The 15,439-nt window shown below is 41.0% G+C and overlaps 1 protein-coding gene, 1 non-coding gene and 1 pseudogene across 2 annotated transcripts; 2 read left to right on the top strand and 1 right to left on the bottom strand.

Annotated features, from left to right (window-relative positions):
• The first annotated feature begins 852 nt into the window (after positions 1-852).
• TCEAL7 (transcription elongation factor A like 7) lies at positions 853-2,528 on the top strand. The gene is made up of 3 exons (XM_037512963.2): positions 853-894; positions 1,568-1,634; positions 1,973-2,528. Exon 3 carries the CDS (start codon positions 1,981-1,983, stop codon positions 2,281-2,283), a length of 303 nt encoding a protein of 100 aa, XP_037368860.1. The 5' UTR covers positions 853-894; positions 1,568-1,634; positions 1,973-1,980; the 3' UTR covers positions 2,284-2,528.
• Positions 2,529-8,136: 5,608 nt separating this feature from the next.
• On the bottom strand, positions 8,137-8,301 carry LOC119246857 (U1 spliceosomal RNA). The gene has a single exon (XR_005125608.1). It is a non-coding gene; the product is annotated as a U1 spliceosomal RNA (small nuclear RNA).
• Positions 8,302-10,428: 2,127 nt separating this feature from the next.
• On the top strand, positions 10,429-10,901 carry LOC119246603 (nucleoside diphosphate kinase B-like; annotated as a pseudogene).
• The last annotated feature ends 4,538 nt before the right edge of the window (positions 10,902-15,439 follow it).

Raw genomic sequence — 15,439 nt, 5'->3', positions numbered from 1 at the left:
ATTTTATGACTGACTATTGAGATCTGAAAGTCTAAGGGCAAAATACTTTGGAATTATGGTCCCACGAGCTCACCTAATGAAAGTGCCTCACATGCCTAAGAGGGCCTCAAAGGGTAGCCTCCAGCTGCTCTGTACATTTTAAACTCCAAAAATGTGTCTGCCTGGAGGGTCTATATTTATCTTATGACTAAGCAGCTGAAACAGGTGGCTAGGTCTTTTTATCCTCCTATCTTGAATCTTTTTCTAAAAGTACATATCATTATCATATTTCTGATTATTAAAAGAATACACAAGTTTATGGAAAATGGAAAATAGAAAGTGATCACAACCGAAGTTAGAAACACAATCCCAATCATTACCTCATTTCTTAATTTACCCCAACCCTTCCATTTTGGTTTCAAGAATTGAATGCAAGAGAAATGATGGTCCTTAGTGGCTGGGGAGAGGGTGGGTGGAGAGAATACAGCTTCCTTTTCCTTCTTGTAGCTTAAAGGATCAATTTTCTGTCTCAATACAAGCACCAAAAAGTAACAATTGTTATTTTTTGGGAAAAAAAATGACTTTGGGAAGATAGAGCCCTTCTGTGGTAATCAGAGAAAGGCAAATTCCAACCACAGGGAGAGGGGGCCATTTTTGACCTCTGGAGTTAGCAGCGACAAAAATGACTGACAGGACCTGGTGTGGCGGGGAGTGGGGTGGGAGGTTGTTGAGACTTTCCACTTCTGCAGCACAGCTGGTGGGAGGGGAGAGTGGGAACCAGAGTTGGAGGATGACATAATCCTCACGTGACCAGGCGCTGCTGTGGAGACCTTATATTCGCGGGCTGCTTTCTCCTCTGGGTACCAGCTCCGTACTGTGCTGCAGGCACTTGTGCGTGTGTCGGAAGAGGAGGAGGTAAATTCCTTAAATCTCAGCGGGTTGGGGTAAGGGAACCCTTGGGACTCCTGGGAGGGTAGTGGCTGAATCTAGTGACTGGAGTAGGTCCAGACTTGTTTGCCCCAAAGGCCTGCAAACTCATAGGAGAGAGAACAATCATTTTTGAAGGGGGGTGGAGCTGGACCAGGCGAAAATCTTGTCAGGGGCAACCAGAGACTCTCAGAAATTTCGTGATAGTTTGGAAATAATCTGTTTCTCTCAGATTGGCACGCTTTCCCTCCATCCTTCTTCTTTTCTTTCTCCAATTCTGTTGGGGAAAATGAGGTGTGGGCTGGTGTATGGAGAATGGCTGGAATCCTGGGATAAAAACAGAGAATTTTACAGATAATTTGAAAATATATGTTCTCATTCAAACTGCCTGCCAGGGATGTGAGGCGGTGGGAGGGAGGGGACAGTGGACCTTGCAAGGAGTAGGCCTGAGGGTGAGAGAGAGGTGGGGGTTGTGGTGGGGCAACAGAAACAGAAATCCTAGAGGAAGGAATAGGGAGCTGAGAAGAACCAGGAGGTAAGAGATTTGGAGCAACAACATTATATGGATCCTGGATTCCAGATAATAACGTGAATCTTGTCCTGGGGCTAGTGGACCCACAGATAATCCCTTCCTCCCCGCTCCCTTCTGTTCTCTCTGCAGGTCCTAGGGTCTGTGTTGACAGACTTCTGAGGCAAGAAAAAGAGGAAACTGTCTGGAATTATCACAGGTCAGTGGGAGAGATGCACTTAAACCCCCATCTCTGACGGTGTGAGTTGGGTGAAATTTGCAACATCACTGAGCAATTCAGACTGCGCCCCTTCTCTGGCCCATCAGAGAGGCCATTAGTCTAGTCTGCTGGAGAAATGGGGGGTTGCAGAAGAAGGGGGGGAAAGGAGGTGGAGAGGACCAAGGGAAGGAAAGGAAGGCATGTTGAACTTGAGGGCTGGGCCTGCCAGGCAGGGGTGGGGGTTTAGGGGAGTATCTTGTTTCAAAGAAAAGCTGACAATCCTGAATCCCAGGAAACCATGCAGTCTGACCATACCTTTTCTCTCTGGACATACGCAGGAAACATCATGCAGAAACCCTGCAAAGAAAATGAAGGGAAGCCCAAAAGCAGCGTGCCAAAGCGAGAGGAAGAACGTCCCTATGGAGAATTTGAGCGCCAACAGACGGAAGGGAATTTTAGGCAAAGGCTGCTTCAGTCTCTCGAGGAATTTAAAGAGGACATAGACTGTAGGCATTTTAGGGATGAAGAGATGACAAGAGAGGGAGATGAGATGGAAAGGTGTTTGGAAGAGATAAGGGGTCTGAGAAAGAAATTTAGAGCCCTGCATTCTAACCACAGGCATTCTCGGGACCGCCCGTATCCCCTTTAATGCCCTTCTCTTCCAAATTCAACTATTTCTGTTATTAATATTTCCACCATTTATTTCTTCTTGTCTGCATTTACCTGCCAAATAGTTGCTATCATTTCACTCCAAACCTTCAATGTTCCTTTGATTTAAATTTGACTCTTGTTATCAACATCTCATCTTCTGACCCAATCTCTCCCATTTATCAAATAACGAACGAGATTTCATTCATTTGCATGGAAGATGCGCAGTGTATATTTTAAGTGAAAATGACAAGTTGTGAAACTATATATATTTGTGTATATATACACTTTATATGTACATTATATGTGAATTAATGCAAAAGAAAATGTCTGCATTTATACACCCAAAGGTTGACAGTGAATCTGTGCATGATCTGTATTTCACTATTTTGGTTATCTGCATCTTCTCATTTTCCAGCAAAATGAATATATGTGCATGTATGTGTGTGTGTTACTTGTGTCACCAAAATAATTGAAACAAACATAGTAAAGGAACTTGTCAATCACATTTGAAGGTCAGTGAAACACATTCTTAATAACAGAAATATTGAAAAGAAATGTAAACCTCAAGTTACCTCTGGACCTCTTAGCTGGAGGAATAAAACTGGCAATTATTACAGAGACACTTGCTTAAGACTCCATCTTTTCAAGGTGATAACGTTTGCTCACTGGGCTGCGGTGGGGAAGAAGGGCAGTGACTGAGCTGCCTTTGGTGGGCTCTTCCTCTCCACCCCCTGCACCCACAACCCCAGCCACATAGGGCATCAGTGATTTGAGGGAGGGCCCTGGCCTGACTCAGCCAGCGCTCAGGAGCAAGCCCGCTAGGCAGGGAGGGGGGCTTCCAGGCCTGGGCTGCGGTGTTGAACCCCGCCCCAGGCTCTTCCCCTGGGTCCTGCCCTGCCTACTGGGTGCTGCTGCCTCGTGGGCTGGGTCCTTTGCTGTGCTGGCCCCACTGTTGCTGGTGCCCTGGAGTCCTAGAGGGCCAAAGTCCCACAGAGTTTCCTGGAGTCCCCAGCGGGTTGGAAGCCGCCCCCCTCTGTCTTCTAAAGCCTCTGCATTATTGTGACACTCACTGCTCCAGGGTTGCTGGGCAACAAGGTCCTGCAGAGCTCTTAGCAAAGCAGCCCCTCCCATTTTCAATCACTGGGCCCCTCCTGGCAAAATAAGTCAGACTTGATGAGTCCCTTTTGGGAACTGGATCCAGGTACCAGTTTGAAAGCAAAACCTGCCGTTGTCAGAGTGGCTGCTCTAGGTCTAAGTGTTACATGGCAAGAGAGGGGCACCCCAGCCCCCGCAAACCTGCCTACTCTAAATGGGTTCTGCCATCCGCCACATCAACACAAAACATATGAGACTTTAATGGGAAGGAACTTTAATACAATTAGGAAACAATACAGGAAAGGCAAAGAATATAGTTTCTAAATCAAGCACCCAAAGTTACCCGTCCCCTCACGGGTAAAAGTCCACCCAAGCAGGATTGGCCCAGGACAAGACCCCAAAGCCTGTCACAAGTCTAAAGAATCTTCCACTGGGGAGCTACAGAAAAGGATCAGAAACAACCAGAAAAGTCAGGAAGGAAAAGAGCAAAATCAAAATCAAGACAAAAACCGCCATTGTCACCTCCCCACGGGTCTCACCCACATCTGTGTCACCCTGTCCACGACCAAAAGACAAGGCTCCATGTGCCTCCTCCAAGTCTCCTTCTGGCTCCATCCTGCTTCCTTCTTTCCTCAGTCTCCTCTGAAGCTTCTTCTCTCCCTGCTCAGCTCCACGCTCCTTTTTAGGTGGGGCGGGGAACCTGGAACCTCCCCCTTTCCTGGGGACCACCCTGTTACATAAGAACTAAGATTTTGTCCTGTAAGTTTCCCTGTTCTGAAGGCTCCTAGCAGCCCCACCCTTCTAGTTCAGAAGACTCTTGGGATGTACGTAAATTCACAGTGATACAGGAAACAGATCTAAGAGAATAATTCCATTCTCTCCATCCCTCCTTTCCTTTCCTACTGAAGTATATGTAAAAAATGCTTTTTGTGACTCATGCATATGTATATGTTTATAATTTATACACAAATAAATGTATATGTACATTTTAGTGTTAAGTGCACATATGTAGTACATATATACTGTACATATACGTCTGTATGTATATTTTAGTCTCACCATGGATATGTATATGCTTGTGTACATATTTATATATACACTTAGGCATTATTTCTAACTGGACTCTTTGCATTTTACATCTCAGAGTAAAGTCTACGTCATATATTTCATTATACTCCTATTAATTAATGCTGTGACTTACACATAGTGGGTATTAAATAAATGTTAATTAGAATTCTAGAGTTCTTGGCCCAGGTTCACTTCTGATTGCATAAAATTTATAGTCCTACTTCCCTAAATAGCTATAACTTACATTTCAAAAAGGACTCCAACAAGAAAGTCAATCTATAAAGTTATTGTAACATTATATACATTTCTCTCAAAAAGCAGTTCCTTCATTATAGTCATCTTTGGTGCTAATTAAAAGCTGCACAATTCTGACACAGATTTCTCCACATACACAAATACTCTTACAAATACACTGAGTCAGAATCTGTGCACTTGATGCTGGAGTCTCCATTTTTTTGGTTCCTATGAAATAACAGTCTGTTACTGCCTCATAAATCCTCACCATCGACCCTCATTTCAACTGAGATTTGCAAAAAAAGCCTTCTTATAATCAAAGAACCTAAATTGTTTTTCATAATTAAAGACCTTAATTATATCATAGCCTGAAAATTCAGGGTGTCCACCAAGTAAATCTATGTGGAGAATAAACATTATTCATTATTAGGAGGCAAAGAGACAAAAACAAATTGCTATATTCCTGTCTAATAGGTAAACAAATATTTGCAAACAAATATTTACTTATGGTAATCACTTTTACTGAGGATGTAAACATTCTCATATTCAATAAGAAAGTAAATTACTACATTTATAACTTTTCTTCTATTCACAATAAGTACCCAAAATGATGTATTTTGCCTACTCCATGATCCAACAATTCTCCTACTTGGAATTAATCCTAAGGAAATAATAATGGTGGTGAGCAAATGTTTAGCTACAAGTATTTTTATTTAAGGATTTCACATATTTGCAAAGATTTCTTTAAACTGAGAGCAAAATAACATAGACTATTCAATCAGAATAAAATGAGCATAGATTCCTACTCACTACACACAAAAATATATCTCAAGTGGAGTATGCTCAGTGAAATAAGCCAGAAGGAAAAAGAAAAATGTCGGATGGTTTCACTTATAGGAGGGATATAGAGGAAGCAAATAAGGAATAAGGAAAATAACAATAAAAAGACAAAACTAACAGGCAACTATAACTCAGAGACATTCTGCATGGCATGGGGAGGGAGAGGATTTAAAATAGGGAGCAGGAAGAGCACAAGGAACTATGGTGATGGTTCACCAGTGATTTGGTGGTGGGAATTTTACGAGGACTACACCTGAGAGAAGAAATTAAACATTATACAAAAATGAACAATGATGTAAAATATATATGTAAATATTAAAACAAAAAGCAAAACAAAAAAGACAAAATTGTAAAATTCAAGAATAAAATATTGCAATGAAAATTAAGTAAAAAATTGTTTACTCTTATAATGTACTCTTCTCAAGCAAGAAAGTAAATCCAAAACTTATATAGGAAAAAATATAGAAGATTCAGGGCCCTCCCTTGTGGTACAAGGGATTAAATCTCAGCACTAGGATCCCCGGCCAGGGAGATGACCCACATGGCGCAGCAGACCTCTCCTGACTCTCCCGCTGCTCCCTTCAGCAGTGTACTTCAGTACATCTGCCTGTTCTGTTCCCCACTCTGTCTCTGGTGAAGCCTCTCACCACCCCCCCACTTCCGGCTTGTACCCCAGTTCTTGTATTCATAAATAAATAAATCTTTATATATAAATATATATATATATATATACACACACACACACACACACACACACACACATATATGACTCAAGGACAGGAAATAGCCCAGGAGAAAATATTTCCAATACCATTACAGGTAGTTAAAACAAATTTAATATCCCAATATTATTTACAAAGGGACAAGAAAAGATAAACCAGTAAAAACCTGTACATGTTAGATGACCTAGAACTTCCTCTGCTTCATATTACCAGACAGATATGTGTACACATGTGCACAGGAAAGCATAGATGGATGCTTATTGTGGCAGCATCTGTAAGTCAAATAAACTATGGTCTATCTATAAAAGAAAAAAAAAAGACTATATGTTAGTTAAATGAATGGGATTCTTATATTGAGACATCTCTAGGGTATTAAGTCAAAAAAATACAATTATAGATGCAATATTCTATTTAGTGAAGCTGTAAAATGAATATATATATTATATATATAAATTTCAAGATGGATATCCATCAAACTGATGCATTTAATTGTAGGGAGGGGGTTGAAATTGGAGGTATGTTATTTCCCTAAAATGAAACAGGCTGTTTCCGGAGACATCCAGGAAGGGAGGAGGAGTGGGAGGGATAAGGGGAAGAGTGAGGACCTCCCCACACCGAGTGAGGTGGGGGGGGCGTAATGGTTAAGGGCTATGGGTGTTTTGGTGGTGGGAAAGCTATGGTGACCACACCTGAGGGGAGAAATCCTATACTGTCAAAAAATGAACAAAGTTGTAGAACAATGGTACTTAATTTTTAAAAAGTTGTATTAAAAAGTAGGCTACCTCAGTGGCTTTAAAAATCTCAGTGACTTTAAAACAGTTTGCTGTTCCTTCACGTTATAGCTCAATAAGAGTTATTGACTCTTCTACATGGCTCTGCTCCACTGATTATTCTTGTCTCTAACCTGCATTCACCTCACAGTCATGTGTTCCAGATGGCACACATGGTTTCCAACGCTAATGAAAGGAGAGTGGAGAGATCACCCAGGGTTGTTTCTAAGGCTTAGAAGTCTCATATTACAGTTGATGACCTCGACATATGTGCAAGAGATTCTGGGAAATGTAAGAGAACACATATTTTTTGATCAAGCAATTTTATTTTAGAAATCTATTTTATGGAAACAAAAGCACTGAGTAATTTGAATATGTGGACAAGCATGTCTTTTGCAAGCAGGATTATGTTTAGCAGGCAAAACAAATAATTTGAATGTTAATTACATAGAAATGATTTGAATAAAATAAGCTACATTAATACTACATAGAGTCATTTGCATGTTTTTTGTTTTTTTTTTAACCTCTGGAATGCCTTATAGGACTTCCAAGCTGAAATACAGAGACACAAGTAACTCGGCCATAAAAAGAAATGAGCATTCAATCATAAGAAGAAATGAACCGCAGTGATAAATTTTGCTTCATAGGTAAATACAAAAGCAAGCAGTTTTGCATATTGCTTTATAATTTCTCTTTTCACTATATGATTTAAAAGATAAGCAATAGGGCCTCCCCGGTGGCGCAGCGGTTGAGCGCTGGGCTGCGAAGCTGCCCGCAGGTTCTGCAGCGCTGGTTCAATCCCCGGCCGCAGGGCGAGGGTCCCACATGGCGCGCAGACCTCTCCTGCCACGCCTGCTGCTCCCCTCAGCAGTGTATTTCATTCAGTCTGCCTGTTCTGTTCCCCGCTCTGGCTCTGATGAATTCTTTCACCGTCCCGCGCTTCCGACTGTACCCAGTGCTTGTATAAATAAATAAATAAATAGATAAATAGATAAATAAATAAATAAATCTTTAAAAAAAATAGAACACTGATCTAAAAAATAAATAAACAAAAGATAAGCAATAAAACAATCATTATAGTTATATTAATATACATGTTAATTATGAAGATATTATTTTTTCCAGGGGAGAGCACAGACACAGTCCTCCACTATCACAAATTATGCAGTCACATTTCCCACATTTGAGGAAATCAAAGAGTTGAGCATATCTGGAGTATAATGGATAAGACTCAGTCAAGGAAAACTACCCTCATGATCTTGGTATCTCTCCTGTCAGGTTAAGTATAAAGATAATACTTTTGGCAATAACAACATAAATGGGGTTAGAACTATAAAGACGTAGATTTGTTATATACTATGGCAAATAATTAGTATCCTTACATAAAATAAAATACATAGAATAAAATGCAGATAATAAGTTCTTCTACATTGGCCTTAGTGATATCTTTGTGGATTTGTCACTCACAAGAGGGAAACAAAAGAAAATATAAACAGATGGGACTATATCAAACTAAACAGCTTCTTTTTTAAAAAAGATTTTATTTATTTATACAAGAACCGGGGTACAGGCCAGACGTGTGGGAGGGTGAGAGGATTTACCAGAGATAGAGTTGGGAATAGAACAGCAGAATGACCGAAATACACTGCTGAGGGGAGTAGCGGGCAAGACAGAAGAGGTCTGCCTTGCCATGTGGGTGGCTCCAAGGTTGGTGGGGATCAAACCGTCACTGCAGAGGCTGTGGACAGCTTCACAGTACTGTGCTCAACAGCCTGTGCCACCAGGGAGGCCCTCAAACCAAACAGCTTCTGCATAAAGAAAGAAACTCATTAAAATGAAAACGCAGTCCACTAAATGGGATAAAATATTTTCACATCATACATCCAACAAAGGGTTAATATCCAAAATATATAAACAATTCATACAACTCAACAACAACAAAATACAACACAATTAATAAATGGGCAGAGTTACTAAATAGGCGTGTCACCAAACAAGACATACAGATGACCGACAGACATATGAAAAGACATTCATAAGTTATCATTAGGGAAATGCAATCAAACCCACAATGAGATTTCACCTCACATTTGTTAAAAATGGCTTTTATTTAAAAAGTAAGTTCTGGCAAGGATGTGGAAAAAAAGGAGCCCTCATATACTACAGATGGGAATGTAAATGGGGGCGGCTACTATGGAAAACACTATGGAGTTTCCTAAAAATTAAAAATAGAGCTACCACATGAATCAGCAATTCCACTTCTAGGTATTTATCTGAAGAATATGAAAACAGTAATTGGAACAAAGATCTACACTCCGAAATGCACTGTAGCACTATTCAAAATAGCCAAGATATGGAAACAATCCAATGGACAGAGGAATAGAGAAGATGTGGTATATATACTCGATGGAATACTACTCAATTATTTTAAAAAGGGTGAAATGTTTCCATTTGTGAAAAAGTTGACGAAACTTGAGAAGATTGTGGAAAGTGAAATAAGTCAGAAAAGAAAGACAAATACTGGTTGATTTCACTCATCTATGGAATATAAGAAAACAAAGCAAATGAACAAAACAAACTCCTTGGATTCCAACAACAGAATGGTGTTTAGCAGAGAAGAGCGTGTGGTGGGTGAAACAGGTAAGGAGGTTGATTGGATGATTCTGGACAGTATCTAGACCTTGGTGGTGAGTGTGGTAATATGTTTGTTGGGGTGTAAAATTGTACTCCTGAAACATACTGTGTTGTAAACCAATGTCACTACAATAAAATCTTTTTTTAATTCTCCAAAACTACCTATCCTAGTATCATTGAAGGAAGAAACAAGGTACTGAATAGCAGTAATTTTATCAGATTTCAGGTTTTGAAAAAATTAATCCATTAGACAAGAGCAACATATGATGAGGGAAACCACCAAGTAACTTTTCACAGTGTTCCAGGAAAGAAGTGACTGAAAGTCCCAAACATGAATTTGGAGAACTGGCACTGTCTGACTAGAGAATTGTGTGAAGCTACAGTTACCAGGACAATGTGGTATTTACACAAATATCAATGGAACACAATAGAGAATCTAGAAAAAGGCTCACATAATACAGTCAAGTTACCTTTGATAAAGGACCAAAGGCAATACAATGGAACAAAGATAGTGTTTTCACCAAATGTGATGGAAAAATCTATGCAAGAAAGAATGAGTCTAGACAGACCTTATACCCTTCATAAAAATTCACTTAAAATGTATTATAGACCTAAATGTAAAATGCAAAATTTATAAAAATCATAGAAGGAAGTACAGGAAAAAGTTTACATGACCTTGGATATGGCAATGACTTTTCAGATACAGCATTTTTTTTTTTTAAAGAATGCTCTAATAAAGAAAATGCTGGTAAGTGTCCCGGGCCTCTCTCCTGCAGGACCATGGCCAACGCCGCCGAGTGCACCTTCATCGCCATCAAGCTGGACAGCTTGCAGCGCGGCCTGGTGGGCGAGATGATCAAACGCTTCGAGCAGAAGGGATTCCGCCTCATGGCCATGAAGTTCCTCCAGGCCTCTGAGGAACTCCTGAAGCAGCACTGCATAGACCTGAAAGACCACCCTTTTTCCCCGGGGCTGGTGAAGTACATGAACTCCGGGCCGGTTGTGGCAATGGTCTGGGTGGGCCTGAATGTTATAAAGACCGGCTGAGTGATGCTTGGGGAGACCAACCCGGCGGACTCCAAGCCTGGCACCATTCGTGGGGACTTCTGCATTCAGGTTGGCAGGAACATCATTCATGGCAGTGATTCAGTAAAAAGTGCTGAGAAAGAAATCAGCCTATGGTTTAAGCCCAAAGAATTGGTGAGCTACAAGTCCTGTGCTTTTGACTGGATCTATGAATGAGAGGTAGACAAAGCCCCTGGTGGTATTGCTGGAGTGTCCCTGGACACAGCTGTTCATTTTGCTTGGAAGCAATAGGATCTATCTTTTCTAAAGCATATTTACCAATAAAGCTTTTGGAAACTGGAAAAAAAAAAAAGAAAATGCTGGTAAGTAGAACTTTATTAAAGTGGAAAACTTTTGCTCTTTAAAAGACATTTTCAAGAGAATAAGATGAGGAGCCATAGATTGTGGGAAAATATTTGCAGAAGACACATGCTACCACAATTAAAAGAATAAAACATAAATAGACATATATTTTAAAAACCTGTGTACAGGTATTTATAGAGTAGCTTGATTCATAATTGCCAAAACCTGGAAACAAAGAAGTCCTTCAGTAAGTGAATGAATAGACTGTAGTACATTCATACAACAGAAAATTACTCAGTGCTAAAAAAAAAAACCCATGAACTATCAAGTCATGAAGACATGGAGGAGCCTTACTAAGTGAAAGAAGCGAATCTATTGACATTTTGGAAAAGGATAGAACTATGGGAATAATAATAAGGTCAGTGGCTTAAGGGGTTGGGTGGAATGGATCAATAGGTAATGCACAGAGGATTTTTAGGTCAGAGAAAATACTTTGTATGATATAATGATGAATATATGTCATTATACGTTTGTTTAAGCCTACAAAGTGTACGCGACTGAGAATGAACCCCCAAGGTAAACCATAGACTTTGGGTACTTAATGACATGTCAATGTAGGAGCATCTATCATTACAAAGGCACCGCTCTGGTAAGTGATGTTGCTAATTGGGAGGCTGTGCCTGGATGGGTGTAGGAGGTTTTTGGAAAGTCTCTGTACCTTACTCTCAATTTTGCTGTGAATCTAAAAGTGCTCTTTTTTAAAAAATATTTATTTACTTATACAAGAACTGGGGTACAGGCCAGAGGTGCGGGGGGTGAGAGGATCCACCAGAGACAGAGTGGGGAACAGAACAGGCAGACTGACTGAAATACACTGCTGAGGGGAGCAGCAGGTGAGACAGGAGAGGTCTGCTGCGCCATATGGGTAACTCGTCCGCCAGCCGGCATCGAACTTGCACTGCAGAGGCTGTGGACAGCCTCACAGCGCGGCGCTCAACCCGCTGCGCCACCGGGGAGGCCCTAAAAGTGCTCGTTAGAAAAATTGTCTGTTTTTAAAAAACAAAAATATATACAAATGGTATCGTGCCCAGAAAGAGTGAGAGTCTCCAGAATATGATTAACTGGTTGTGTGGAATGAGATAGAAGGCATCAAGGTTAGTGGTGTGTTGGCACAAGTCTCTGAGACAGGGTTTATGAGAAGAGGATGAAGAATGGGGTGAGGGAAAGGCAAGAGCGAGGGGAAGACGGCGCAATTATATTTGGGCAGGTTGAGTTTGAGATGTCTGTGGGAAATCCAGGAGGAACTGTTTGATATATTGTAAATAGAGAAGTGAAAGTGTCTTATAATAAGATCAGAAAAAACCACCAACATTTGGGGGGCAATAGAACTGAACGTCTAGGAGCACACGCTATATAATCAGACAAAACTGGATGTAAGTTCCAGATCTGACTCTTCACTTAGCTGTGTCAACTTAAGCATGTTATGTAACCTTCCCGAACTGCAGAATGCCGTGGAAATACTAACTACAGCATCTACCTCATGGCCCACGAAAAGAACCTGGAAAAAAAAAATTTTAGGGCCTCCCCTGGTGGCCCAGGCGGTTGAGCGCCGCTCTGTGAAGCTGTCCTCAGCCTCTGCAGCGCCGCTTCGATCCCGGCCGGCCAGCGAGGGTCCCACATCATGCAGCAGACCTTTCCTGACTTGCCCGCTGCTTCCCTCAGCAGTGTATTTCGTTAGTCTGCCTGTATGTTCCCCGCTCTGTCTCTGGTGAATTCTCTCACCCTCCCGGGCATCTGGCTTGTACCCCGGTTCTTGTGTAAATAAATAAATCTTTTAAAAAGAATTTATTTATTTATTTATTCATTCTATTTTAAAGATTTATTTATTTATACAAGCGCTGGGTGCAGTCAGAAGCGCGGGAGGGTGAGAGAATTCACCAGAGCCAGAGCGGGGAGCAGAGCAGGCAGAAGGACCGAAGTACCCTGCTGAGGGGAGCAGCGGGCGGCAGGAGAGGTCTGCGCGCCATGTGGGACCCTCCTCCAGTGGCCGGGGAGCAGCCGGGGATCGAACCGGCGTTGCAGAGGCTGCGGGCAGCTTCGCAACCCAGCGCTCAACCGCTGCGCCACCGGGGAGGCCCTAAAAAAAAATTTTTTTTTAATCCAATAAAAGGTCTCAAAATATAGAAAGCAAAATTGATATCACAAATACTGGAGAGTACAACACATCAATTAACGATAGGTTAAGCTGACAAAACTGCAATATTCAACCTTTATTGTGGCCTGTCCCTCCTTTTTGTATGTGAAAGAAATTGACATTTTGTTTGTCATATATATTGCAAAAGCAGATTTCTATTTTGTTGACCCACAAAATTAAAAAACAATAATTATTAACCAAGTTAAAATCTTTACAGCCATAGTGTATTAATTCCTTCTTTATATGACTTTTGCATCCTGGTATTATAAGTGTTAAATATTAATATTTATCAGTGCTTCTTTTAGTGATTTTATAGTTTTCATTTGTTTAAATCTTTGATTCTTTTGGAATTTATTTGTAATTCTTATGTAAAATAGGGATACATCTTTGGAGGGGGGGTTGTTTATAAAAAATATGATAGTTATTGTGAGCAATAGGCATTTATTGAACATCCTAACACATATTGAAAGTTGTTATTGATTGTCTAGCTAATAAAAGGGCTTTGTAATCATCCTGTACCACAGAGTAGTTTTTTTTTCTATCCACAGAGTAGTTTTTTCCAGAGGTCTAGCCCAGGCCATCAGATAGGGAATTTACACGAATTTGGGGCAAAACAGTGAACTAGGAATAAGTAATCATGGGTCTTACCTGCATGATTACTTATATAATATTTTAGAATGAGTAGCCAAAGGAGCTGAGAATCACAACAAAACCCCTTCTTTTTTATCACTAAGAATGCCTACATAATGTTTTTGACCAAAATGACCTCCCCCTACAAAAATGGATATAATCCTGCCTGTGACATACACATGTATATAGGTACACACACATGATTTCAGGTGACTGATGCAATTTCAGGTGATCTACAATTGCTTTCTCCAGTGAAAACACCTGATCTGGGTTAATGATCTCATCAGCAGGTAAGAGTTCATTGGAAACAAACATACGTCTGGGCTGAGGGCCACTGGCAATATGGTCTGGTAGGGAACAAAACTGCAGTAATGGGGCCTCCCTGGTGGCACAGGGGTTCAAGTCTCAGCACTATCAAGCTATTGCCACAGCCTCCCTGGTGGTACAGGAAGCCATGAAGCTATTGGCAACCACTGTGGCCTGAGTTCGATCCCTGGCCAGGGAGCTGACCCACATGGCGCAGCAGACCTCGCCTGTCTCCCTGCTGCTCCCCTCAGCAGTGTATTTCAGTGGATCCACCTATTCTGCTCCCCACTCTATCTCTGGTTAGTCATCTAACCCCACCACCACCACCACACACCCCACACCTCTGGCCTACACCCAAGTTCTTGTATGCTTAAATAAATAAAAATAAATCTTAAAAAAAAAAAAAAAGCTGCTGCAAGGCTGGGCTCCTCCTAGGGCTTTAGAAATGTGGAATTTGGGGGTGAAAAGTTCAGATGACTGCACCCAGTACAGTGGGTGGGAGACAGTAGACATTGTCTGGTCCACCTTCTACTTTGGCACTGTGAATAAGGGGAGAGAACAAGACCTGTCGGGGGTGGTGGAGGATGAGAGTACAGAGATTACCTGGTAATCAGAAAATGGTGGCCTTGGGTCAAAAGGCTAATCTTCTGGTAGCCCCTTGAATCAGAGGATGGATGGTTGAAAGGGCCGGTGAGCTAGGTTGAGATGTAAGGGAGGGTGGGTGAGGGAGACAATATGCGACATGTTCCATATAGAAAGCATTCATTTCAAACACTGAACACTTATTTTATATATAGTCAATCAAACATCTTGTGTGCCACTTGGTACAAATCAATTCAGTGAAGGAATGCTCTCTCTCTACTGATATAGGATATTCTTTAGGGAACATATATTTTTTTCCCTAACTCGAATGTTTTCTTTCACCAAAAAGAAAGGCCCTTTATTAAATTTTTGATTATCAGAATAAGAGAAGCTGATGGGGAGAAGGGAAAAGAAAGATAAAGAAAAAATTATTAGAAAGAAAAATCCTTATTTAAATTCTATTCATCCCATCTTGACACCCTACACTGTATTAACTTCATGCGTGTCCAAAATGCAGGAAAAATGATTACCAAGTGAATGTTGAGGAAAAAAAAGTGGACTTAGGAGGTCAATGACGAGAATAAAGCTTCTCATTCAAGCTTCATTCATCTTGTAGCATGTATTGGAACTTCATTTCTTTTTATTGCCAAGAATTATTCCGTTGTACAGCATTGCGTAGTGTAAGCAGCCATTCATCAGTTGGCAGACATG

The sequence above is a fragment of the Talpa occidentalis genome, unplaced genomic scaffold, assembly GCF_014898055.3.
Source record: "Talpa occidentalis isolate TD23 unplaced genomic scaffold, MPIMG_talOcc4v2.1 talOcc4.15, whole genome shotgun sequence".
Lineage (NCBI taxonomy): Eukaryota > Metazoa > Chordata > Mammalia > Eulipotyphla > Talpidae > Talpa > Talpa occidentalis.
Note: the sequence above shows the minus strand (reverse complement) of the source record. Positions and strands in the feature narration are given on the sequence as shown.